The sequence below is a fragment of the Oratosquilla oratoria genome, chromosome 43, assembly GCF_046742065.1.
Source record: "Oratosquilla oratoria isolate Oo_2021 chromosome 43, ASM4674206v1, whole genome shotgun sequence".
Lineage (NCBI taxonomy): Eukaryota > Metazoa > Arthropoda > Malacostraca > Stomatopoda > Squillidae > Oratosquilla > Oratosquilla oratoria.
This window is the reverse complement of record NC_134819.1, coordinates 14,666,143-14,693,907: the sequence shown is the minus strand read 5'-3', so window position 1 is coordinate 14,693,907 and position 27,765 is coordinate 14,666,143. Positions and strand designations below refer to the sequence as shown.

General features: G+C 37.6%; 1 protein-coding gene across 5 annotated transcripts in view; it reads left to right on the top strand.

The window, feature by feature from the left end:
• The window catches only part of LOC143022079 (mRNA-capping enzyme-like), a 268,589-nt gene extending 241,656 nt beyond the window's left edge, over positions 1 to 26,933 (top strand). For 3 of the 5 annotated variants that reach the window (XM_076180038.1, XM_076180036.1, XM_076180037.1), the window contains 2 exons: positions 15,506 to 15,696; positions 26,659 to 26,933. In XM_076180038.1, the coding sequence (XP_076036153.1) occupies positions 15,506 to 15,696; positions 26,659 to 26,792 (325 nt within the window). In that variant the 3' untranslated portion in view covers positions 26,793 to 26,933. Of the gene's footprint in view, positions 1 to 15,505; positions 15,697 to 26,658 lie in introns of those variants that run through there. The other 2 variants (XM_076180040.1, XM_076180041.1) reach the window with 2 other exon arrangements.
• Positions 26,934 to 27,765: the final 832 nt, after the last annotated feature.

Genomic DNA, 27,765 nt, shown 5'->3' with positions numbered 1-27,765 from the left:
GGAAGCAAACCCAAGAAGGAAATAAGATTTCATTCACTGACATAGTCAAACAGCAATTGAAAGAACATACTGAAGACTCAGTTATTAAAGTGATGAGACAAAAGGAGAATATAGTAAGGGATTTAGCAGACAAGAAGAAATGTATAATTATATTAGGAATGGAAGAGAAACACAACACAGATAGAACCACAAGAATCAAAGAGGAAAATGAAAAAGTAAGCCAATTACTAGAATCAGTTCAGGAAGATGAACCAGGAATTATGAAACAAATCGAAGAGAAATTTAGACTCGGAAAGTATAGCACAGACAAGACCAGACCAATTAAGATTAAATTCAAGTCACAAACAACGGCAGAGAATATCTTATCCAAAACAGGGAAACTAGCAACAAGTGAACAACACAAAAAGATATGGATAAAAAGAGAAATGAATAAAGAGGAAAGAGAGGAAGAAAAGCAGAAAAGACTGGAAGCTAAGACAAAAAACGAGAACAGAACGGAGTCAGAGAAAGAGAGATTCTATTGGAGAGTAGTGAACATGAAACTAAGGAAGTTCGACATACAAAAGAAAAACATAAGGGAAACAGAGAACACAATGGAAGTGGCAGAAAACTAAGAGTGTCTTACACAAATATAGATGGATTAATAACAGGATTGAATGAGCTGAATGATTATTTGAAAGAAAAAGAACCGGACATAATGGGAATTGTAGAAACAAAATTAAAAGCCCCAATACCACCCAACAGTGTAGGACATGATGCATACAATTATTGGATTAGAAACAGAGAGAAAAAGCAAGGGGGTGGAGTTATGTTCCTGACTAAGAAGGATATAAACGTGAAAGGTGTCATATATGGAAAGAATACAGTAGAGATGATTATGATAGAAGTGGAAGACAGAGATAAGAAGAGCAGAAAATTTGTGATCAATTATGTGCCTCCGAAAACAGCCTCATGGGAGGAGAGTGAATATAAAAGTATGCTAGAGGACACAAAGATAGCATTAACTAAAATAATGGAAGACGGAGGAAGAATAGTTATGATGGGCGACTTTAATTGCAAAGAAATCTGCTGGGAAGAAATGACAGTAAAGAGTGGTGATGACTCATGGGGAAATGCTCTACTTGAGATGATTACTGACCATTCAATGACACAATGGATACAAGAGAACACTAGGTATAGAAATGAAGAAGAACCATCGAGGCTAGACTTAATAATTACATCTGAACCTAGAATAGTGGACAAGATTGAATATAAAACACCAATAGGTAAAAGTGACCTCATATTGATTGAACTGGAACTTAATGAAGAAAAATATATGAAAAGAAATGAACAATATAGAAAAGGAAGAATGATGTATGAAAAAACAAACTTTGATAAAATAAGAGAATTCTTCCAACAAGAAAACTGGGAAGAAATATATAAAGAAGAAACATCAGTGGAAGAGAAATGGAATATTTTGACAAAAATTTACAAAAAAGGAGTGGAAAAGTATGTCCCAAGACAAAAACAAGAAAAAGAATATGTAAAATGCTGGTACAACAAAAGTTGTAGGGAGTTAAAAGACAAAAGAGACAAAGCCTGGACCAGATGGAAAAAAGACAGAAGACCTGAAAAATGGAAAATATATACTGGTTATAGAAATGAATATGTACAAAAGTGCAGAGAGAAAAAAAGAAAATATGAAAAAGATGTTATAGAAAAGTGTAAAGATCAACCAAAACTATTCTACAGATTTGTAAACAATAAACTGAAAAACAAACAAGACTTGGAGAAATTGAGACAAGGAGGAGTTGAATACACTGAGGAAATGGAAATGGCAGAAATTATGAACAAACATTTTAAATCAGTGTTTACAAGGGAAAATATACAACCTGAAGAGATTGAGTGGAAAGAAAAAGTCCCCCCTATGGAAGAAATAGAAGTAACGAAGAATGAAATATTGACACACTTGGGTAATTTTGATGTCAGAAAATCGCATGGGCCAGATGAAATAGCAAACTGGATTCTGAAAGAATGCAGGAATGAACTGGCAGACAAAATACATAGCATAATAAGCAGTTCCTTAAAAGAAGGAAAAGTTCCAGAAGATTGGAAAAAAGCAAATATAGTACCTATATATAAAGGAGGAAATAAAGAAGAACCTACCAACTATAGACCAGTCTCTCTAACAAGTACAATAGCAAAAATTTGTGAAAGAATTATCAAAAGTAGATGGGTAAAATACTTGGAAAAAAACAACGTACTAAATCCAAGGCAATTTGGATTCAGACAAGGACGGTCATGCGTCACCAATTTAATATGTTTCTATTCAAGACTAATAGATATAATACAAGAAAGAGATGGATGGGCTGATTGTGCATTTCTAGACCTAAAAAAAGCTTTTGACAAAGTACCACATAAGAAGTTGCTTAAGAAATTAGAATATGAAGGAGGAATACAAGGTAAATTGCTAAATTGGATGGAAGACTTTTTGCAAGAAAGAAAAATGAGAGTAGTGATAAGAGATCAGCACTCAAAATGGAATGAAGTAATAAGCGGTGTCCCGCAGGGAACAGTTCTGGCCCCAATAATGTTTGCTATATATATTAATGATATGGATGAAGGAATTGAAAGCTATATGAGCTTCTTTGCAGATGATGCAAAACTACTGAAAAGAGTGAAAACTGAAGAAGATTGTGAATCACTACAGAGAGATCTAAATAAAGTACATGAATGGAGTAGGAAGTGGGAGATGGAGTTCAATACAAAAAAGTGTAGTATAATGGAATTTGGAAAAAGCAAAAATAGAATAACAGGATCATATAATTTGGGAGAAGAAGGAATAAAAAAAGTAGAAAATGAGAAGGACCTGGGAGTCATTGTTATGAATAATATGTCACCTGAGAAACATATAAATAAGATTTTTGGAGAAACTTATAATTTAATAAGAACAATCAAAGTGGCATTTACATACCTGGATGAAGAAATGGTGAGGAAAATCCTAATCACCCTGATAAGACCAAGATTAGAATATGCAGCAACGATATGGTCACCAAGTACAAAAAAATGTATAAAAAAACTTGAAAGAATACAAAGAGCAATCACAAAACTGGCACCAACACTCTCAAAACTATCATATGAAGAGAGACTACAAAAACTTAAACTACAGACACTAGAGCAAAGAAGAGAGAGAGGAGATTTGATAGCTATTTACAGAATCATGAAAGGCATAGAAATTACTGATAGAGAGAATCTGATAAAATGGGATGACAGAAATACAAGAGGACACGGAAAGAAAATAAAAAAAGACAGCTATAGAAGAGATTTGAAAAAGAACAGCTTTCCTCACAGAGTAATAGACAGTTGGAACAAGTTAGATGAGAAAGTGGTGTGTGCAAAAACAATACATGAATTTAAAAATAGTTTAGATAAAATGAGATATGAAGACGGGACCCCACGAGCATAGCTCCCCTTCCCGTAAAATACAACTAGGTAAAACTAGGTAAATACACACACACACACACCAGAAGCCCCTTTCCCCCCTACTAGGGGGTTAGCCGACTCAAATCTCACACCTATTACATACACATTACAACCCATTTAACATCCCCTCCCATCTCACCACGTCATAGATAAAGGGGCCATCCCTCACTCCAGCCGCACCCTCTCTTCTTCTCTTATGTTCCATGTTTCTGCCCCATACAGTGCTGTTGGCACAATCACTCCATACAGTCTTCTCTTAGCATCCATTCCCAAATGTCTATTCCTCATTACACTCTTTGATCCACCAAGGCATTTACTCGCTTCTCTCAATCTACATTCTACCTCCACCTTCACTCCACCTTTCCCTGCCACATTTGCACCCAAGTATCTAAAACTATCCACTACCTCCAGTCGCTCTTCCTTAATGCTCACTTCCAGTCTACTGCCACTTTCACCCCTTGTACATCTCATCACCTTACTTTTACCCACATTTATCTTTAGCTTTCTTCTATCACATACTCTCCCAAACTCTGCCACCAACTTCCTCAATCCCTCCTCCGATCCTGCCACAAGCGCAGTGTCGTCAGCAAACAACAGCTGGCTCATCTCCAACTTTTCTCCATTTTCTTTAACCATCTCCAATCCCTGACCCACTACCCTTGCATTTATCTCTCGCACCACCCCATCCATGTATAAGTTGAACACCCAGGGCAACATAACGCATCCTTGACGAAGTCCCACCTTTACCTCGAACCACTCACTCTCCATTTGTAATCCTGACACAAGCTCTACTACTCTCATAAAAACTCTTGACAGCTCCCAGAAGCTTTCCTCCTATCCCGTATATCTGCATAACCTCCCACAGTGCCATTCTGTCTACCCTATCATAAGCCTTTTCCAGATCCATAAAAGCCCAAAAAGCATCCTTCCCCTTTCCTATAGCTTTCTCACATATCTGTCTTACCACAAAGATCTGATCTACACAACCTCTACCTGTCCTAAATCCACACTGTTCCTCACCAATTACTCCCTCTGTTCCTCACCAATTACTCCCTCTGTTCCTCTCCTAATCCTCTCAATCAAGATCCTCCCATAAGCCTTCCCAACTACACTTAACAAGCTAATCCCTCTGAAACTACTATATTCACACTTGTCCCCTTTTCCCTTGTAAAGAGGAACTATACAGGCACTCCTCCAGTTCTCCAGCACTCTACCCTCTCTCCAGCAAACATTAAATAACCTCACCACCCAGTCCACCATCACTGTACCTCCCTTTTTCAGACATTCTGCATGGCATCCATCCAGACCAGGTGCCTTACCTGCTTTCATCATCCTAACAACTGCCTTCACCTCATCCTTCCTTATTTCTCCTTCATTCTCCTCACTCATCACTCTCATTTTCTTTGCATTTCCCACTGCAGCTATCTTTCCCTCCCTATCTTCCTTCACATTTGGCAACTCCCTAAAATATTCTGCACATCTTCCCCTTACTGCCTTCTCTTCCATTATCATCTCTCCATCTGCACCTTTTACCTTTTCTTCTCTACTTTATTCGCCTCCTCTTCCTCTTAATTTCTTTCCAAAACATCTTTTTATTACTTTCAAAATTTTCTGTCATACTCTTACCCCATTTCACATCTACTCTTCTCTTTGCCTCCTTTACCTTTTGCTTTACTTCTCTTTTCTTGTCTTTGTACCTCTCATATGACTCCCTCGTCCTATTTTGTAATCAATCTGTGAAAGCTCGCTTCTTCTCTCGTACAACCTTCTTTGTTTCCTCATCCTACCATTCACTACCCTTCCTTCTATTTCCTCCTATCCTTCTTGTTCCACACACCATCCTTGCACACTTTATGACTCCCTCCTTGAACCATCCCCATTCCTCCTCCACACCTAGCTCTACTCTATCCTTCACTCCCTCCCACTCCTCCTTCAGCTTTTTTTCGTATTTCTTCTCCTTTTCCTTTTCACTCTAAGAACCTCCCTACCTTTTGGGCCTTTCCTCTTTCTCCATCTATCCTCCACTCTCAACTTACCTTCCACTAAAAAATGATCTGATATTCCCACACCCTCTCCCCTTAGCACATGTACATCCTTAACTCTTCCTATCATAATCCTATGTACCATTACATAATCCATTAATGCTCTATCTACCACCCTTCCCTCCACCACCCTCTCCCATGTGTACTTATGCTTGACTTTCTTCCAAAACACTGTATTTGCTATCATTAACTCTCTTTCTAGACACATTTCCACCATCAACTCTCCACTCCGATTCTTTCCTGGAACTCCACATTTCCCAACCACTTCATCGATTGGACCATTTCCTACCCTAGCATTAAGGTCTTCCAGTACTATTACATTGACATTTCTCCCTGACTATGCACTCATTTAAATCTATCCAAAAGACCTCCCTTTCTTCTACACTCTTCTCACTGCCAGGCCCATATGCACTTACAAAAACCCACATCTCCTTTCCCAGTTTCACCTTCATCCACATTATCCTTGAGGAAACCTCCTTCCACTCCAATACACGTTTACCTATCTCTTCACTTACTAGAATAGCCACCCCTTCCCTCCCTCGCCCTCTCTTCACTCCTGATAACCTCCCACTTACACTCACCCTTCCCTTTCAACTTAGTTTTACTCAAAGCCAACACATCCATCTTTCTTCTCACAAACATACTACCTATCTCTTCCCTTTTACTCTCATCTGTACCACATCCACGCACATTAAAAGACCCAAACCTTAGGGTGCTGTTCCGAAAACTCCCAGACCCTCTTATGCCTTTACTTTTTCTTTTAGGAATGTCCCCTGTGGGGCTACAAGGAGAAGGATGCCTAGTCCCAATCCCCATCCCTTTCTTCTCGCCTCTTACGATCCAAGTGGGAATACTTGGTGGCAGTATTCTTTTCTCCCACCTCAGGGAATTCCCCCACCACAGAAAAAGAATACTCAGAGAAATGGTACAGGACAGCAACAAGGTGTTGGGGGACAGCATAACGGAGGGACAGTCGTAGTATAAAAGTGTCATCATTTCTCTATGAACAGAGTTTTCCTCTATCATAGACAAGGTACCACATATAAAACTTATGAAGATAGAGTCAAAAGGTGGCATCAGAGGAAAATTATTGGAATGGATGAAAGACTTCCTGATTGGGAGGAAAATGAGAGTTGTAATTAGAGAAAAATTCTCAAACTGGGAAGAAGTGAAAAGTAGTGTCCCGCAGGGATCAGTACTGGCCCCGATCATGTTTGCCATATACATTAATGACATGGATGAAGGTGTAGTGTTATATGAATTTCTTTGCAGATGATGCAAAGATACTAAAGAAGGTAAAAATGGAGGAAGACTGCAACTCATTGCAACAAGATTTGGAATTGGACCCAAAAGTGGGAAGTAAAATTCAATATAAAGAAATGTAGTATAATGGAGTTTGGAAAGAGTAAAAACAGAATATCAAAAGATTACAAAATTGGTGAAGAAAAGGTGAAAAAAGTAAACTCAGAGAAAGATCTTGGAGTGATGATTGGCAAGGACATGACACCAGATAAGCATATTAACAAAATATTCGGAGAAACCTACAATTTATTGAGATCAATCAAAGTGGCGTTTGCCTATTTGGATGAAGAAATGATAAAGAAAATCCTAACTACACTAATAAGACCAAAACTCAAGTGCACAGCAGCACTCTGGACACCCAGTACCAAAAAGAACATTAAAAAACTAGAAAGGCTACAAAGAGCAACAACCAAACTAGCACCAACTCTTTCTGAACTAACATATGAGCAAAGACTGTCCAGATTAGAACTACCAACTTTGGAACAGAGAAGAGAAAGAGGTGACCTGCTGACTACAGAATAATGAAAGGAATGGAAGTTTTAGATAGGGCTGACTTGTTAATATGGGACAACGGTAAAATGAGAGGACACGAAAAGAAACTTAAAAAGAAAGTTACAGAAGCTACAGAAGAAATTTTAAAAGGAACAGCTTCCCACACAGAGTGATAGATACAAATTAGACAATGAAACAGTGTGTGCAAACACTATACAAGATTTTAAGAAAAAACTTGATGCTGAGGGATACAGAGATGGGTCACCACGAGCATAGCTCCCTTCCCGTATAATACAACTAGGTCAATAAACCTTCCCCGACTATACAATTTTCAATCCTGTCTCTAACATCACCTATCCCTGCCCCAGGGAAACACATATAGGTCCTATGCTTCCTATCTTTGTTGCAGAAGGCCTTATCTAAGTATCTCACCTGGCTATCTATTACAACCAAAATCTAACCTATGGGCAGGGATCTAGTGACTGCACTACCCTTCTCTTGCATCTTCATTTCTTCTTGTAGCCTCACGAGAGCTTAAAATGAGTTTCTGCATTCAAACAGGCCTGGTGAGAGCTTTTTACCATCTCTCCATGTTTTATTGTATACTGTTTTCCACCCAGGTTCCAAACAAGGTTTGTCATTGTGTTTGGGCCTTCGAACAAAGAATGGGATTCTCCCTTATAAGGTCCTCAACAGTCTTCTCTAAAGCTACAATTCTACTACATAGAGATTGTACCTCTTCTGCACTGATCACTGAAACACAATCACTCCCTCTCTCACTGTTTGAAGCAGCTACCCCAGTTTGACCTGACCTGAGTAATGCCTACTGCTCCACTTTTCTCTATTTTCTTTAACCAAAACCAATCCCCTGCCCATTGCCCTTGCATTTACCTCCTGCTCCACCCCATCCATGCACATATTGAACAGCCATGGCAGCATAAGACATCCCTGGTGAAGTCCTACTTTAACTCAAACCACTCTCTCCATTTGTAATTCTAACACGGGCACTCTCATAAAAACTCTTGACTGGCCTTAACAGCTTTCCTCCTATCCCATATATCTACAAAACCTCCCACAGTGCCTTCCTGTCCACCCTGTCATAAACCTTTTCCAAATCCATAAAGGCCCAAAAACATCTTTACCCAATGCTAAAGTTTTCTCATCTGTTTTAGCACAACAATATGATCCATGCATCCCCTACCTATCTAAACCCACTCAGTTCCTCACCAATTCCCTCTGATCCTTTCCTAATCCTCTCAGTCAAAATCCTCCTATATGCCTTCCCAACTACACTCAACAAATTGATCCCTCTAAAACTAGTTTACCTACATTTGTCCCCCTTGCCTATGTAAAGTAGAGCTATACAGGCACTCCTCCAGTCCTCTGGCACTCTACCCTCCTTTAGACAAAAATTAAATGACCTCACCAGCCAGTCCACCATCACTGTACCTCCCTTTTTAGACATTCTGCATGACATCATCCAACCCATGTGTCATACCTGCTCTCATCATTTTAATAACTGCTTTCACCTCATCTTTCCTTATTTCTCCTCCATTTTTCAAAGGATTACAAAGGCGGAGCATGCCGACAAGAGACCTTTTGGTCCATATCTAGGACGGATGCGAAAAAAAATCATAATAATAATAGAATAATATATAAAAACTATAATAATGTAAATAACAAATAAAATAAATAAATGCATAGGTACAGTTAAATATTAAACAAACAGGTAAATAGTAAATAATAAATTGACATATAACTAATAATAAATGAAAATCAAACAGACAAATGATAACAAAACAAAAACAAATAATATAAAATAAATTATAATCATTACAGCATCTTGCTTATGTGTTTATCTAAATGATTCTTAAAGCTTCAAACTGAACTACATTGCACTACCTGTGCAGGAAGTTTATTCCATTCATTAACTACACGGTTGGCAAAGTTGTTTCCGGACAGTTTGAGACCAATGTTTCTTGTCTGATTCTCATTCAATGTGAAAATTTTGTCACTTTTGATGTCAGTTCCCTTTAGAATTTTAAAGACCATCAAGTCACCTCTGAGTCTACGCTTTTTTAGGGAAAACAGATTCATATGTTTTAGTCGATTTTCGTATGATTTATTTTTGATATTTGGAATCAGTTTTGTGGCTCGCCGTTGTACTTTTTCCAATCTGTCAATGTCTTTAATGAGATTTAGTGACCATACAGAAACAGCATATTCCAAATGTGGACAAACTAACGATTTATATAGCTTGTTAACCTCTTCACTCCGGTTCAAAATCTCGCGGGCAGCATTAGCTGTCAGACGTACAATGTGTCGTAATAATACTCGCATCATAAAATATAGTCACCACTTATATCGATCGTTCTCTCTTTCACCTGTAAATTTTGATAACCATAGAAAATGTGATGAAGACAGTTTAGAGAGTATGTCATTACGCAGGGCCAACTACAATAAATATAATCAAGACGCCGATATGGCAGCCTCGCGTATCCACTTACTCCTCATGCCGCCTATGTATGCGACACCGTATGGAAGGGGTTAATGAGTGTGGACTTTTGAAATCAAAAGATCGCACAATCAGGCCTAGAATCTTATTTGCTTTCTCAGAGGCTGAAATACACTGCTTGGATGATTTGAGGTTGTTACTGATAATTACACCGAGATCTTTTTCACTATCCACTTTTGTTAACGAATTTCCAAATAACTTGTAATCGTACTTACTGTTATTTTTACCTATGTGCATTACCTTGCATTTACTTGTGTTAAATTTCATCAGCCACTTTTCAGACCATTGCTGTAATTTATCGAAATCTTCTTGAATATCTAATTGGTTAAAGTGATCATTTGCCATTCCACACAGTTTTGTATCATCAGCAAATTTGGAAACAGTAGATTTTAGTCCATGGTCTATATCATTTATATACAGACTCTCCTCAACTTACGTTTTAGTTACGATCTGAACGGCCGAATGTAATGTGAAAATGAACGTAAGTTGTTACTGTATGTTCCAGTAATGTATGACCATTCATACTGTACTGTACATCCATAAATCATTAATTATAAACATAACATTGTAAAATAATAACATTAATTTCAAATAAATCAAATTCAAGCAACATAAAGTGAGATGGTGGAGGAGGAGGAGGAGGCAAAGCAGGTTCATTCTGTCGTTTGTGCCATGTAAACAATGGACGCAGCGTCATGCGTAAGTATTGTTTGAACATCTCGTACTACAGAGAGCACGCTAAACTCAAAAGTTCCCTCAATTTTTTTTTTTTTTTTTTTTTTTTTTTTTTACAATTTTTTTTTTTACAGTCAGTTCAAACGTAAAATCGAAAAAACGTAAAACAGATTAACGTAAGTAGAGGAGCGTGTATACTATGAAGAGAAGTGGCCCAAGAATGGAACCCTGAGGAACTCCACTTGTAACATTTTTCCATCCAGAAGTTTTTCCATCTAAAACAACTCTGTTTTCGACCATTCAACCAATTACTAGTCCAACTTAATAGGCTACCACTTATTCCGTGTAAAGCTAATTTAGTAATTAGTCTTTCGTGTGGGACGGTATCAAAAGCTTTTGCAAAGTCTAGATATATTAAATCTATATTGTTTTTTTTGTCATAATTCGAGATAATTGTGTTGTAGAATTCAAGTAAGTTAGTCACGCAAGAACGTTTCCGTCTGAAACCATGGTGGCTATCATTTATCAAACGGTTACTTTTTAAATGATGTTCGATAGCATCTCTGATGATAATTTCCATTATTTTTCCAACGATTGAAGTCAAACTTATAGGCCTATAGTTATTTGGCTTCTTTTTGTCACCTTTTTTGAATATGGGAGTAATGTTAGCTAGCTTCCATTCTCTTGGGACATCTCCGGATATGATGAATTTCTTGAAAATAATTTCTAATGGAACAACAATCCCATTTTTCATTTCCTTTAAGATTCTTGGATGCCAACCATCAGGCCCTGGTGTTTTATTAACTTTGAGTTTATCTATACACCTTTAAATTTTTTCTTTTGTTATATTTACCATAGTAGGTTTACCGTAGACTTTTCACAGGTTTCAGTTTGGAGGTCGCTTTGAGGTGTTTCATTTACGAATACTGAGCTAAAATAATTGTTTAAGATATTACACATTCCTTCATTTGAATATTCAAGTTGACTGTCAGCAGATAATAGTGGACCAATGTGATTCCTAACAACCTTTTTATCTCTAATGTAACTATAGAATTCTTTGGGATTCTCTTTGGATTTATCAGCGATGTTCGTTTCGTATTGTTGTTTTCTTTTTCTTATTGTCTTTTTTAGATCGAGTAAGTTTCCATATCTTGTGGGCTCTTTTACATGCTGAATTAAGTAATTGTCACCAAGAAAATCAATCAAGCAACTACCTATATGGCCATGTTCAAGGGTCATCCAATCAATGTCAGTAAAATTGAAATCACCCATTATCAATAAATCCCGGTTGCAGAAACTAGACACTTCTTGAAATAACAGTTTGTCGTCTGCTTATGATAACGTCTTTGGCCTATATATTACACCTACATTCATTTTTTGTCCATTTGTTTGGGTTAACTCAACCCACAAACTATCATATGTATCCTGTTTCACTTTCTCTAAAACACAAGCATGAACGTTGGTTTTAATGTACAACAGAACACCCCCACCTTTCTTGTGGTTTCTATCCTGATGAAAGTGTTTAAATCCCGCAATATTAAATTCAGCTTCGAACTCTGTACCATGTCTCGGTTATTCCCATCATATGGAGATTTTCGCTTTTGATGTATGCCTGTATTTCTTGAAATTTGTTCCTAATAGTACGAGCATTAAAGTACATAGTTTTAAGAAACTCGTGATTTCTTTTTGACACATATTGAGTTTCAATATCATGTCTTACATTATCATTTTGTTTTTTATTTATATCTTGCTCTATATTACTATTTGGTCCTTCATTGACATTCAATGCCTCATTAACATTTCTCCCATTAAAATTAACATTTACCCCATCATGGACATCTGGTCGATCACAGTCATCTGATCTCTTTTGTACACTTTGTCCCCCTACGTCACCGTGATTCACGCTGGCCTCCCATCGTTCATTGACATTATGTCCGGCATCCCTTCCTAAAATGATGTTTTGTCCTCCAGTGACATTCTATCCTACCGTGATATTTTTTCCTTCATTATCATTACATCCTATCGTGATATTTTGTCCTCCACTATCATTACTTCCCATCGTGATCTTTTGTCCTCCACTGTCATTACATCCCATCGTGACATTTTGTCCTTTGACATTACATCCTAATGTAACATTTCGTCCTCTACCGACATTATATCCTAAAATTATATTTTGTCCTATACTGGCACATTGTTCTACATTAATGCTAACATGAAACATTAAAACTACATGAAACATTAAACATTAAAACTACATGAAACATTTGAAACATTAAAACTACACCCAAAGACCTTTATTACACACAGATACTCTCTTCTCTTCCTCCACAACCACCAAATACCAGCCTCCGGAAACATATTCATAATCATATCACTCACCGCTCCATTAACACACTGAAAGACAACACACTGCTGCATGCCAGACCCCCTGATATCCACCCTTCTGAATCCTCTCTCCCACGTAAGGACAGAGTCCACTTGGCCAGACTGCGATGCGGTCACCACCCAGCACTTCTAAGCTACCAGAAGAGGCTGGACGACCGTGTTGTGAACAGCTGCCCAGGATGTAACACTTCACCCCATACCATACAACACATAATGGAAGACTGCATTATACACAATCATGCACGCAAACAACACAACATACACTCTATAAAGGATTTGTGGGAAAACCCAGTTTCGGCTGTGGCCTTCCTTGGGGAGACGGGACTGCTCGGACAGACAGTCTAGGGAACGACAACAACAACAACAACATGAATGCTATACTCTACACTGTTTTCCCAAGTACATTCTATTTCCCCTTCCCTTTGGGCTTCTACCCCAAAAAAGGAGCTAGTTCATTACAAACTCCCACAATGAGGTTTGTAAGAACATCTTTGCCTCTATGGGTAAGGTGTATCCCATCAGAAGCTTAAAGGTCATGGCACCTAGAAAAGAGATACCAAGGATCAAGAAAGGGGTATCCCAATTGTGTGCACAACTGCGATATCCTATCATTGATCCCTATGGCTCTACTGTTCCAACATGAGCCTGCATAGATCCTCGGGAGGATCCCACAGACTACATGACGGCTCCCACGTGCCTTCATCTCCTGAAGGAGGACCCTGTAAAACCGAACAAGTTCCTCTGATCTCACCCTACCTACATCGTTACTTCCCGTATGAACAGTCATAACCGTGTTCGTCTGTCCTTGCTTCCTGATGGACTGGGTACAATCGACGATCCCACAGCCTGGTTGACATACAAGCTTGCAACGTCGCTTAGTCTTCCGCTGCAGGATGTCATCATAGCCTCGCGCCATGGCCCCCACCACCAAGAACTCCGGGTTTTTAGCCACTTCATCCTCCAGTAGAGGAAAACGATTGGCTCAAGAGCCAGCGGTTGCTCCACAGGGCACACATCTACCGAATGGTGGCTCGACAAACGGGACCCCTCGGAGTGCCACTCGCTCATGGCAGTGACAGAAGGGGAAGAAGTGGAACGCTCTTTGGGTTGTGGGGAGGGTTCACTCTTCTCACGGAGTGCACTCCTGAGAAGACGAATTTCCTCCTCACACATCCTGAGACGGACCTCCAGGTTCACACAACCTTCACAAGCCATTTCACTCCTCCTTTAGCAATACAAACGGCAAAGAGAAAATACAAATCAACAAGAAAAAAAAACAAAGCAGTCTCTAATAAACTAAATACACGAAGCTTACTCTGCTTACCTTATTCTATTTCTCCTACCTTTGGAGTACAGTAACAGAATACTGTTTTGAATTTAAATAGAACACTACACTTTATCTTATATCTGTAACTGTATAGCGTTATACGTATATAATTACAAAAACACAACACAATCACTTAACACTATTCGGAGATATAAATTTCACAGGTATTGTATACGTATAGCTGGTGTCTGTGCAGAAAAGGGAGCTCTCTAGCTGAGGTCACGAGCAGACTGAGCTGAGGTCACGAGCAGACTAAGCTGAGGTCACGACTCATTCATCAGTGTCATTTTCCCTGTGCTTCCCACTGCAACTATCTTTCCTTCCCTATCCGCTGTCACATACTTTGATAATACTTTAATTATAAACAACAAAATATTTATTAACTGCTCCTAATGCCAACTTGTTGACCCCCTACCTGGGCCGGTTAGCCTCACCACCCCCCAGAATCTTTTAACTGCCACCCAGGGGGGCAGGACTGTCCACTTTGGAAACCAGTGATCTAAGTCATGTATGTACGTGTGTGTGTATATATATATATATGTGTGTATATATATATTATATATATATATATATATACACACACACACCTACATATATTTATACAGGGATTTCTCGGTTTATGCAAGAGACATGTTCCTGAAGGGATGGCGTAATGTAAAAGTCGTATAAAGTGAACAGTTAACTTTTACTATTGCTTACTTGATTTTTTACGTTGTGTTATTCTAAATAATCCATGTAATATGAAAAAATTACTTTTTTTTTTTTACCTTGTGTTATTCCAAAATTGCATATTCTAAACACGCATAAATCAAGAAATCCATACATATATACAGTGAGACGTCTCATTAACGGACGTTAATTAGCTGTGTTTACTGTGTTTTTGCCGTGTTTATGCTGTTTTTGGTGATCTTGTTTAGTGCGTGCAATCACTATGCCACCCAAAAACCACTCAAAACACAGCAAACGCAGCTAATTAACTCCGTTAATGAGAGGTCTCACTGTATGTATATATATATATGTATATATATATGTATATATATGTATATATGTATATATACATATGTATATATACGTATGTATATATATATATATATATATATATATTTCCACTGCAGCACACACACACAATTTTTTTTATTTTTTTTTCTATTTAAACTGTTTTTAACTTATTGAATGTGTGCTCATTGTGTTTCAGTGCACTTGTTGCAAAAAGAGCTCGAGAAGTATAATTGATTTTTCTTTAAGTTAATTTGTTTTATCCTCAGTCTATTTTTTTTTCTTTTCTTTTTCTTTTTTTTTTTATAGGCTGCTCACCCAAACTATAGGACAGCTGTTTGTAGGTGGCTTTGACCCACCTTTTGGGGAGATGAAGGTGAACAAGCAGCTGCGAGAGCTCAACAACAAGATAATTGAATGCAAGTTTGACAGAGGTCAATGGGTCTTTATGCGTGAACGGACAGACAAGTCATTCCCTAACAGTTATACTACAGCAGCAGGTTTGTAATTGTTCAGTAGGATTTGTTTTGAATATATTTCTATCTGTATACCAAGAGATTTTTCTCCATTGTAAGGGAGGTAGCCAAATCAAAGGCTACTCCCAACCATTCCACTCCCTTCCACCACCCTTTCCTCCCTCTCATCTTAACTCCATGTGGATAATAGATCATCCTTGTATCCCACCTACTGCACTGAGTCAGAATATTGAATATATATACCTTGTGGATAGTTTGATGTCTGAATTTCTTAACTGGGAAGATAAGTTTGTAGAAAAGAACCCATGTAACACAGACATATAGCCTTGACCCCCTTATAAGGAGGAGAAAAAATCTCATTACCTTGGGGATGAAAAGTTGCCCTGTCCCCAGCTACACTGTTTGGGTCAAAGGAATACAGCTAAACACTGTTCCACTACAGCAAGGCCCAACAGCTGAGTCTGGTTTATGCAACCATACTATTTTACCATATGGAAAACTCTTGCATTATTCAAAATCTTTAGAGTAGATAAGAGAATAAAGAACAATGACAGGTATCAATAATTGGTGGTCCAGCAAGAATGACAGAGTCATTATGAAATTCCATTAACATCTTCAACTCTGTTTGGAGGTACACCCCTTAATGGGTTGACACTTAGTCTCCAGACTGGACCTAAGATATCTCTCTTATGAACTACAAGTGAATTTCATTCACCTTTTCATATAAGGAGTGCTAATAGTATAATCAATGACCTCACCCTTTCCTCCTGTTGCTGTAATCTGGTAACATAAGGACAGTCACTTACTAAGACAAGTCAGAGGTCCAATATTTCTGTCTCTCACTAAGACAGTACAGCAATCCAATGTTTCTTCCCAAAGAGGTCTGTGGAAGTTCTGAACACCATTGCTAGTCAGTGTGGGGATGCATTTTCCATTCAGTGAAACTGTAGGTAACAATATTATTATTATTGTTGTAATTATTGTTACTGTATTGTAATGACGAAGAGGAAGAAGTAAAATTCCCCCTTCAAGTGCCATCCCCTCCCTTCATCTTTCCATAGTTTTAACTACTTTGGTACAATGACACCTATGTAGGTGTCATGAGGCGTGAGTGGGTATCATGAGGATACCGACATCGGCATTTTGATTATATATATTTTTTGTTGTACATGAGTTACCCAGATTCTGTGAACTGTTTTGATTATGTTTTCTGTGTTTATTATTATTAAGAGTAAAAGAGAACAAGTAATACAGCATTAACTTTATATTTTATAATGTGAGTAGTGTGATTATAAAATGAATAGTGTGATGCAAATTACATATGGCAGCTGATGCTGCATGCAAGAGTTTGAGTTGTACTGAAGTGGCTAACATCCAGCATTAAAATAGCATCAACACAAAAAAAGCGTGGCCACAGAATCAAACTACCTAGGATACAACCTCCATGCAAAAGACATGGACCACTTCATTCTACAATGCCCCATACAAACAATAGCTAGACAACAACACTACATTTCTTCCTTGAATGACTTCTGGGCCTGCCTGGTGGCCTGTAGGGATGTGTGTGTGTTGAATTAGTACTGGTCTTTTTTAATCTCTTTGGCAATTTATATTGAGGGTAGTAGTTGCCAGTTGTCAGCTCTTCTAAAAAATATTATATACATACATACACATGAACCGAAGACTTTTTCCCCTTTACAATGGAGGTAGCTAAAATCAAAGGACATAATTCCACTCCCACCCATTTCAGCTCCACCCATTCCAGCCCCATTCACCACCTCTCCCTCCCTCTCATCTTGGCTCCTGGATGATGGGTCATCCCAACATCTCTCCCGTCACCCTGGGTCAGAAGCAGTGCGGCAAGACACAAGACATCCACAGCAAGGCCGCTTCATTTAGTCAGCAACCCCCTCTCCATCCCCTCATTGAAGACGGGGAGAAAGCCCTTTGGGCTGCATCATAATATCATTCGCACATAACCCCTTCCTAACCCCCCCGTACGTATCCCCCACCCACTCCCTTCCATTCATCACAGTATCATCCATGCACAGCCATTCTCCACCCATGCCTTCTCCCTTCCTCTACAGACATCCCCTCTTGCTCAGTACCCCTTTTACTTCATCCATCCATCTCATCCTTGGTCGTCCCCTCATATTGACTCCATCCACCTCTGCCTTCCACACTTAGTAATCTTTCATCACTCATTCTTTCCATGTGTCCAAACCATCCCAATACTTTTTCATCAACCCTATCCCACATCTCCTTTTCCACCCCTGCTCTCCTCCTCACCTTGTTTCAAACTCTTTTCAACCTTGTAACCCCTACCATACTTCTCCATACTTCTCAGAAGAAGGAGAAGGAAAAAGCTGACCTCTAAATATCAAATTAAGGTCACAAATGGCAATGGAAGAAATCTTAACAAGAACAGGAAAATTGACAAGAAATGAACATTGTAAAAATATATGGATAAAAAGAGACATCAATGACAAGGAAAGAGAAAGAATTAGGACATTAAGAAATGAAGCTAAAGAAAACAACAAGAAAAGAAGGTCCTGGAGCCGCAGTGTCTACATCGTGGGACCACCCCCCAACCCCAAGAGTTGGGGGCCAAACAGCGGCAACCAGCCCTGGCCACCGGCTCTATGCAGGACTGCTCGGACAGACAGTCTAGGGAACGACAACAACAACAACAACAACAACAAGAAAAGAACAAAGACTGAGAAAATGCAATTCTATTGGAAAGTGCTAGATATGAGACTGAAACAATGGTATACTCGAGAAAAAAAAATGAAAGGTTCAGAGAACATAGTGTGGAAAATTAAAATTAGCATATACTAATACAAATGGATTGATCTCAGGATTGAACAAACTTAATGATTACCTATCAGAAGCTAAACCAGATGAAATGGGAATTGTGGAGACAAAATTAAGAGGTCCACTATTACCAAACAGTACTGGACTGGCTTAGAAACAGGGAAGAGAAACAAGGTGGAGTCCTGGTCCTGGTTAAGAAACACATGTGACGAAAGTTGTATATGGAGTGAAAAGGGTAGAGATGATCACAATAAGAGTTGAAGACAATGACATGAAAAACAGAAAATTTGCAGTGGTTTATGTGCCCCCAAAAACAGGGTCTTGGAGAAAGATTACTACAAAATGTTAGATGATACAAAATCTTCATTAAATGAGATGCTAACGGATGGAAGTAACACAATACTTATGGGTGATTTTAATTGCAAAGAAATATGTTGGGAAGAGATGACAGTGAAAGGTGGAGAGGATCAATGGGGAAATGTATTACTCGACATGACCATGGAACATACAATGACACAATGGGTAAAGGAAAACACTAGATTTAGAAATAATGAAGAACCATTGAGACTAGATTTAATATTTATGTCAGAACCTGAAATAGTAGACAAAATTGAATACAAGACACCAATTGCAAAGAGTGACCACATACTACTCAAGTTAGAATTAGAGGAGGAAATATATATAAAGAGAAATGAGAAACACAGAAAAGGTAGACTGATGTATGGCAAAACAGACTTTGAGAAACTAAAGAACTTTTTTTCTTAAAGCAAGCTGGGAAAAATTCTACAAAGAAGAAACACAAGTGGAAGAAAAATGGATGATTCTGATGAAGATCTATAAAGGAGTGGAGAAATATGTACCAAAGCAAAAACAGGAAAGGGTGTACATTAAGTGCTGGTTTAATAGAAGGTGCAGTGAAGTGAAAGATAGAAGAGACAAAGCTTGGAAGAGATGGAGAAAAGACAGGAAACCTAGAAAGTGGCAATTATATGTTAATCAAAGGAAAGAATATGTAAAAATACGCAGGGAAGAAAAATGTAACTATGAGAAAGACACTATAAAAAAAATAAGGATGGACCAAAGCTACTCTATAGATGGGAAACTGAAAAACAAACAGGAACTAGTGAAACTCAGCCAAGGGAACACAGAATACACAGAAGATACCGAAATAGCTGAAGTTATGTGCAAACACTTCAAGTCGGTTTTCACTAGAGAAAAAATGCAACAACGGGTTGAAGGGAGAGAAGTGAAATCCCCTCCCATGAAGGAATAACACGGAAGGAAATGATGGATCAAATAACGGACCTCGATGTCAGAAAATCACACGGCCCGGATGGAATAGCAAATTGGATATTAAAAGAATGTAAAGAAGAACTAGCAGACAAAATATACAACATAATAAGTTGCTCACTCAAAGAAGGAAAAATGCCAGAAGACTGGAAAATGTTTATATCATACCAGTTTATAAAGGAGGAAATAAAAAAGACCCAACAAATTACAGACCAGTTTCCCTTACAAGCACAGTATTAAAATCTGTGAAAAAGTTGTAAAAAGTGGATGGATAAAATATCTGGAGGATAACATACTGAATCCAAGACAATTCGGATTTAGACAGGGAAGATCATGTACCACTAATTTGATTTGCTTTTACTCATGACTACTAGACATAATACAAGAAAGGGACAGATGGGCTGATTGCACTTTCCTAGATCTATCAAAAGCTTTTGACAAAAGTTCCTCACAAAAAACAATTAGGAAAACTGGAAACCATAGGAGGGATACAAGGTAAACTATTGAGATAGATGAAGGACTTTTTGCCTGGAAGAAAAAAGAGGTTGGTGCTCAGAGATAAGACTTCTACTTGGAAAGAGGTAATTAGTGGAGTCCCATAAGAATCGCTGCTGGCTCCAATAATGTTCACCATTTATGTAAATGACATGGACAAGGGAGTGGAATGTTACATGAGCTTCTTCACAGATGATGCAAAATTGTTAAAGAGAGTACTGAAACAGACTGTGACTCATTACAGAGAGATCTGAATTTGAACAGGGTTTGGGAATGGAGTTAAAAGTGGGAAGTGGAATTCAACATAAAAAAGATGTAGCATAAAGGAGTTTGGAAAAAATGAAAAAATGATATCAGGAAGATACAAAATTGGAGAATAAGAAGTAAAAGAGGGATCTGGAAAAGACCTGGGAGTGATCATTACAGAAGATATGTCCCCTGACAAACATATAAACAAAATTGTTGGCAAAACCTATAACTTAATGAGATAAATAAAAGTGGCTTTAACCTACTTGTATGAGGAAATGGTAAAGAAAATACTAGTTACATTGATAAGGCCTAAATTAGAGTATGCAGTAACACTATGGTCACCCAGTACAAAGAAGAATATAAGAAAAATTGAGAGAATCCAGGGAACAGCTACTAAGATGGCCCCAGAATTAACAAAACTCTCATATGAAGAAAGATTGTTAAAATTGGAGTTGCCAACTCTGGAACAGAAAAGAGGAAAAGGTGACTTGTTGACCATCTACAGAATTATGAAAGGCATGGAAGTCCTTGATAGAGAAGACTTACTAAATTGGGATAGGAGAAACACAAGAAGACATGGTATGAAGCATAAAATGGACAATTATAGAAGAGACCTGAAAAAGTATAACTTTCTCCACAGAGAGTATATGTATGGAACACATTAGATGAAAGAACAGTGTATGCAAAAACAATACATCCCCTTCCCATAGAATTCAACTAGGTAAATACATTTAAACTCTTCCTCTCGTATGTTCCATGTCTTTACCCCATACAGTGCTGTTGACACAATCTCCTAGTATCCATTTCTCTCAGTCTGAAATCTAGCTCCACCTCCACTCCTCCCTTTGCCACCATATGGGACACCAAGTATCTAAAATTATCCACTTCCTCCAGCCTCTCTCCTTTAAGAATCACTTCCAGATTTCTGCCATCCTCTCCCCTTGTACATCTCATCACCTTACTTTTACCAACATCTTCAACTTTCTCTTCTTGCACACCTTCCCAAACTCCATCACTAACTTCCTATCCCCCCTCTGATCCTGCCACTAGCATAGTGCCATCAGTAAATAACAACTGGCTTACCTGCCACTTTTTTCAATTTTCTTTAACCATAACCAGCCCACTACCCTTGCATTTACCTCCCATACCACAACATCTGTGTACATATTGAACAGCCATGGTGATATAACACATCCCTGACAAAGTCCTACATTTACCTCGAACCACTTGATCTCTCCATTTCTAATTTTAAAACAGGCTCTACTACTCTCATAAAAACTTTTGACTACCCTTAACAGCTTTCCTCCTATCCCCTATATCTACAAATTTTCCCACAGTGCCTTCCCGTCTACCCTGTCATAAGCCTTTTCCAAATCCATAAAGGACCCAAGAACATCCTCACCCCTAGCTAAATCTTTCTTACATATCTGTCTTACCACAAAAATTTGACCATGCAACTCCTATTTTTCCTAAACCCACTCTGTTCATCACCAATTACTTCCTCTGATCCTCTTGTAATCCTCTCAATCAAAACTCTTCCATAAGCCTTCCCAACTACTCTCAACAAATTGATCCCTCAGAAATTAGTACTTTCACCTTTGCCCTCCTTTCCCTTGTAAAGCAGAACTATAGAGGCACTCTCCCAGTCCTCTGCCACTTTACTCTCCTTTAAACAAACATTAAACTACCTCCCCAGCCAGTCCACCATTACTGTACCTCCCTTTTTCAGACACTCCACATGGCTCCCATCTATCCCAAGTGCCTTACCTGCTTTCATCATTGTAATAACTGCTTTCACCTCATCTTTTCTTATTTCTCCCCTATTTTCCTCATCCATCATGTCATTTTCATAGTGCCTCTCACTGCAACCACTGCTCATATATATATATATATATATGTGTGTGTGTGTATTTACCTAGTTGTATTTTACGGAAAGGGGAGCTATGCTCGTGGTGTCCCGTCTTTATATCTCATTTTATCTAAACTATTTTTAAATTCATATATTGTTTTTGCACACACTACTTTCTCATCTAACTTGTTCCAAATGTCTATTACTCTATGAGGAAAGCTATTCTTTTTCAGATCTCTTCTATAGCTGTCTTTCTTGATTTTCTTTCTGTGTCCTCTTGTATTTCTTTCATTCCATTTTATCAGATCCTCTCTATCAATAATTTCTATGCCTTTCATGATTCTGTAAATAGTTATCAAATCTCCTCTCTCTCTTCTTTGCTCTAGTGTCTGTAGCTCAAGTTTTGCTAGTCTCTCTTCATATAGTTTTGAGAGTGTTGGTGCCAATTTTGTTATTGCTCTTTGTATTCTTTCAAGTTTTGTTATACATTTTTTTGTATTTGGTGACCACATCGTTGCTGCATATTCCAATCTTGGTCTTATCAAAGTTATTAGTATTTTCTCCACCATTTCTTCATCCAGGTATGTAAATGCCACTTTGATTGTTCTTATTAAATTATATGTTTCTCCAAAAATCTTGTTTATATGTTTCTCAGGTGACATATTATTCATAATAATGACTCCCAGGTCCTTCTCATTTTCTACTTTTTTTTATTCCTTCTTCTCCCAATTTATATGATCCTGTTATTCTTTTTTTGCTTTTTCCAAATTCCATTATACTACACTTTTTGATATTGAACTCCATCTCCCACTTCCTACTCCATTCCCATACTTTATTGAGATCACTCTTTAGTGACTCACAATCTTCTTCCGTGTTCACTTTTTTTAACAGTTTTGTGTCATCTTCAAAGAAGCTCATGTAACTTTCAATTTCTTTATCCATATCATTAATATATACAGCAAACATTATTGGGGCCAAAACTGTTCCTTGGGGAACACCGCTTATTACTTCATCCCAATTAGAGTGTTTGTCTCTTATCACTACTCTCATTTTTCTTTCTTGCAAAAAGTCTTCCATCCATTTAAGCAGTTTGCCCTGTATTCCTCCTTCAGTTTCTAATTTCTTAAGTAACTTCTTATGTGGTACTTTGTCAAAAGCTTTTTTTAGGTCTAGAAATGCACAATCAGCCCATCCATCTCTTTCTTGTATTATATCTATTAGCCTTGAATAGAAACATATTAAATTGGTGACGCATGATCGTCCTTGTCTGAATCCAAACTGCCTTGGATTTAGTACGTTGTTGTTTTTTTTTCTAAATACTTTACCCATCTACTTTTGATAATTCTTTCACAAATTTTTGCTATTGTACTTGTTAGAGAGACTGGTCTATAGTTGGTAGGGTCCTCTTTATTTCCTCCTTTGTATATAGGTACTATATTTGCTCTTTTCCAATATTTTGGAACTTTTCCTTCTTTCAAGGAACTGTTTATTATGCTTTGTATTTTGTCTGCCAGTTCATTCTTGCATTCTTTCAAAATCCAGTTTGCTATTTCATCTGGTCCATGCGATTTTCTGACATCAAGATTACTCAAGTGTTTCATTATTTCATTCTTTGTTACTTCTATTTCTTTCATAGGGGGACTTTCTCTTCCCATTTGATCTCTCCAGGTTGTATGTTCTCCCTTGTAAACACTGATTTAATATGCTTGTTCATAATTTCCGCCATTTCTATTTCCTCTGTGTATTCAACTCCTTGTCGTAATTTTTCTAATTCTTGTTTGTTTTTAAGTTTGTTGATATAAATCTGTAAAATAGTTTTGGTTGATCTTTACATTTTTCTATGACATCTCTTTCATATTTTCTTTTTTCGTCTCTGCACACTTGTACATATTGAATTCTATAACTAGTATATATTTTCCATTTTTCAGGTCTTGTCTTTCTTCCATTTGGTCCCAGCTTTATCTCTTTTGTCTTTTAACTCCTTACAACTTTTGTTGTACCAGCACTTTACATATTCTTTTTCTTGTTTTTGTCTTGGGACATACTTTTCCACATTTATAATTTTTTGTCAAAATATTCCATTTCTCTTCTACTGTTGTATCTTCTTTGTGTATTCTTTTCCCAGTTTTCATTTTGAAAGAATTCTCTTATTTTATCAAAATTTGTTTTTTCATACATCAATCTTCCTTTTCTATATTGTTCATTTCTTTTCATGTATTTTTCCTCATTTAGTTCTAGTTCTATCAATATGTAGTCACTTTTACTTCTTGGTGCCTGGTATTCTATCTTTTCCACTATTTCAGGTCTAGTCTCAATGGTTCTTCATTTCTATACCTAGTGTTCTCTTGAATCCATTGTGCCATTGTGTGGTCAATAATCATCTCAAGTAGAACATTTCCCCATGAGTCTTCTCCACCCTTTACTGTCATATCTTCCCAGCAGACTTCTTTGCATTTAACGTCGCCCATCAGAACTATTCTTCCTCCATCTTCCATTATCTTGTTTGATGTTATTCTTGTGTCTTCTAACATACTTTTATGTTCACTCTCTTCCCACGAGGCTGTTTTTGGGGGCACGTAGTTTATTACAAAATTTCTGTTCTTCTTATCTCTGTCTTCTACTTCTATCATAATCATCTCTACTCTATTCTTTCCATATGTGACACTCTTCACGTTTATATCCTTCTTAGTCAGGAACATAACTCCACCCCCTTGTTTTATCTCTCTATTTCTAATCCAATAATTATATGCATTGTGTCCCATGCTGTTGGGTGGTAGTGGACCTTTTAATTTTGTCTCTACATTCCCACTATGTCCGGTTGTTTTTCCTTCAGATACTCATTCAGTTCATTCAGTCCTGTTATTAATCCATCTATATTTGTGTAGGACACTCTTAACTTTCTGTTATTTCCATTGTATTCTCTGTTTCTTTTTTGTTTCTTTCTGTTATGGTCCATTTCCTCACTTTCATATTCACTATCCAATAGAATTCTTCTTTTTCTGACTCTGTTCTGTTCTCGTTTTTTTCTTTAGCTTCTTGCCTTTTCATTTTTTTCTTCCTCTCTTTCCTCTTTATTCATTTCTCTTTTTATCCATACCTTTTTATATTGTTCACTTGCTGTTAGCTTCCCTGTTTTTGCTAAGATATTCTCTGCTGTTGTTTGTGACCTGAATTTAATCTTAATTGTAATTGGTCTGGTCTTATCTGTACTATATTTTCCGAGTCTAAACATCTCTTCAATTTGTTTCATGATTTCAGGTTCATCTTCCTGAACTAATTCTAGTAAACTGTTTACTTTTTCTTTTTCCTCTTTAATTCTTGTGGTTCTATTTTGGTTAAATTTCTCTTCCATTCCTAATATAATTATACATTTCTTTTTGTCTGCTAAGTCTCTTACTATATTCTCCTTCTGTCTCATCACTTTAATAACTGAGTCTTCAGTTTGTTCTTTCATTTGTTGCTTAATTATGTCAGTAAATGCAACTCTACTGTTTTCTTGGATTTTTTTCCAACCCTGTGCTTCCTTTGCTATGGCCTCTTTATTGTCTTTATTATTCCTCTTTAATTCCTCATTCTCTTCTTTAACTTCTTTTAACTGTCTTTTTAATTCTTCTATTTCTAATGTTAAGCTTTTGTTCACCTCTAGTTCTTCCAATCTTTCAACTCTGCGCAATCTTGACTACGTTACCGAACCTATTTTCCCAATGCTCGGTCATTTTATCAAGTTTTTCCTCTAGTCTTGCCAATTGGGGGAGGTTGGTATCCCCCTCACCCTCTTTAAATCCCTGGAAACTATTATCATCACCTTCCACTGTGCTGCTGTTATCTATATTTCTAATCTTTACATTTTTGTTGATCCCGTCATCACCGAAATCATCGTCATCATCGGTCCGTCTTTTGTTTACAAGACGCCTGGCCTCCTGGACCACCCCCTCTTCCTCATTTCCTTCCATTTCCCTCAATAATCCCTCCCCTTCTTTTTTATCACTTTCCCACTACATCACAAGCTTTCCCCTTCCCTATAAATACAATAAGGTACTTCCTTGGCGTTGAGATCCACGTAGATTTCGCTTTTTCTTCGGAATTCCAAATCTCGCCGTCCATCCGACGAAAGTATGTGTGTGTGTGAATACATAAAATTGATAAACAGATTTTAGCCCCAGTCCAGAGACTAGAGGATCAGCATCTCAAGGCTGCTCTTTTGGGTTGGGGGAAGTAAGGTTATTAATGGGCTTTGTCATTATATTTAGTATTAGAATTTATAAATATTTGCTTCTCTCATTGAACAGCTGTATGCCAGACCATTCGGAATCCTGTGACAGAGGAGATTTTATTACAATTCATCAACACTCAGCGATTTAGAAAGCAAGACAGAGATCTTATGCCTCCACCTCCACAAAATAAGAAACCACGTTTAGCCTAGAAAAAATATGAATGTTTTTATATGGACTTTTAGTGTATGGCCTGTTGTTTCTGAGGGATCTGCCATACAGCAGAAGTAAGAACAACAGGAATAATACTAAGGGAGAATGCACTGTATAATTAAATAAAGGAACAAATAGTTTTTAGTGTCTTTTTATTCCAATAAAGTCCTCAAAGTATCATTCTTATAATTTTTGTGACATTGGACTGCTTTAGAAATAATCATACAAAGATAATTATCTCTATGAGCTTGCTGAAATCAGTAATATATTGTAATCTCTCATATGAATTTGTATGCAGTTGGAGATAAAAAGTTTGACATGAGGTGGATGTGTGCTTTGGCCAGCCACCGCCATATGAAGGATTTGGTTTGATGTTAAGATTGAGCTACATTAGGGTTGTGTGATGTCACCATGGTTGTTACATATATATGGCTTTGCATTGAACATACTAGACAATGATGTAACTACCTACAAGGCATATGTAAACATTGCTCAGCCCTTGTGATACACCATTTACCTAGTTGTATCTTAGGGGAAAGGGAGCTATGCTCATGGTGTCCCATCTCTGTATCTTGCAGTATCTAAATTGTTCTTAAATTTGTGTATGGTATTTGCACACAATATCATTTTGTCCAGTTTGTTCCATACATCCACCATTCTGTGGGGAAAGCTGTTATTTTTTAGGTGTACTATAACTGTCCTTTTGAGTTTCTTTCCATGTCCTATACTTCTCATATCACATTTTAGTAGGTCTTTTCTATCAAGGACTTCCATACCTCTCATGATTCTATAGATGGTCAACAAATCTCCTCTTTCTCTTCTTTGTTCCTGGGTCACAAATTTCCTTTTCAGTCTTTTTTTTTTTTTTTTTTTTTTTTACTAGGTGGCCATAGCGTCGCTGCATGCTCCAGTCTTAGTCTTATCAGTGTGACTAGTATTTTCTCCACCATTTCTTCATCCATGCTCCAGTCT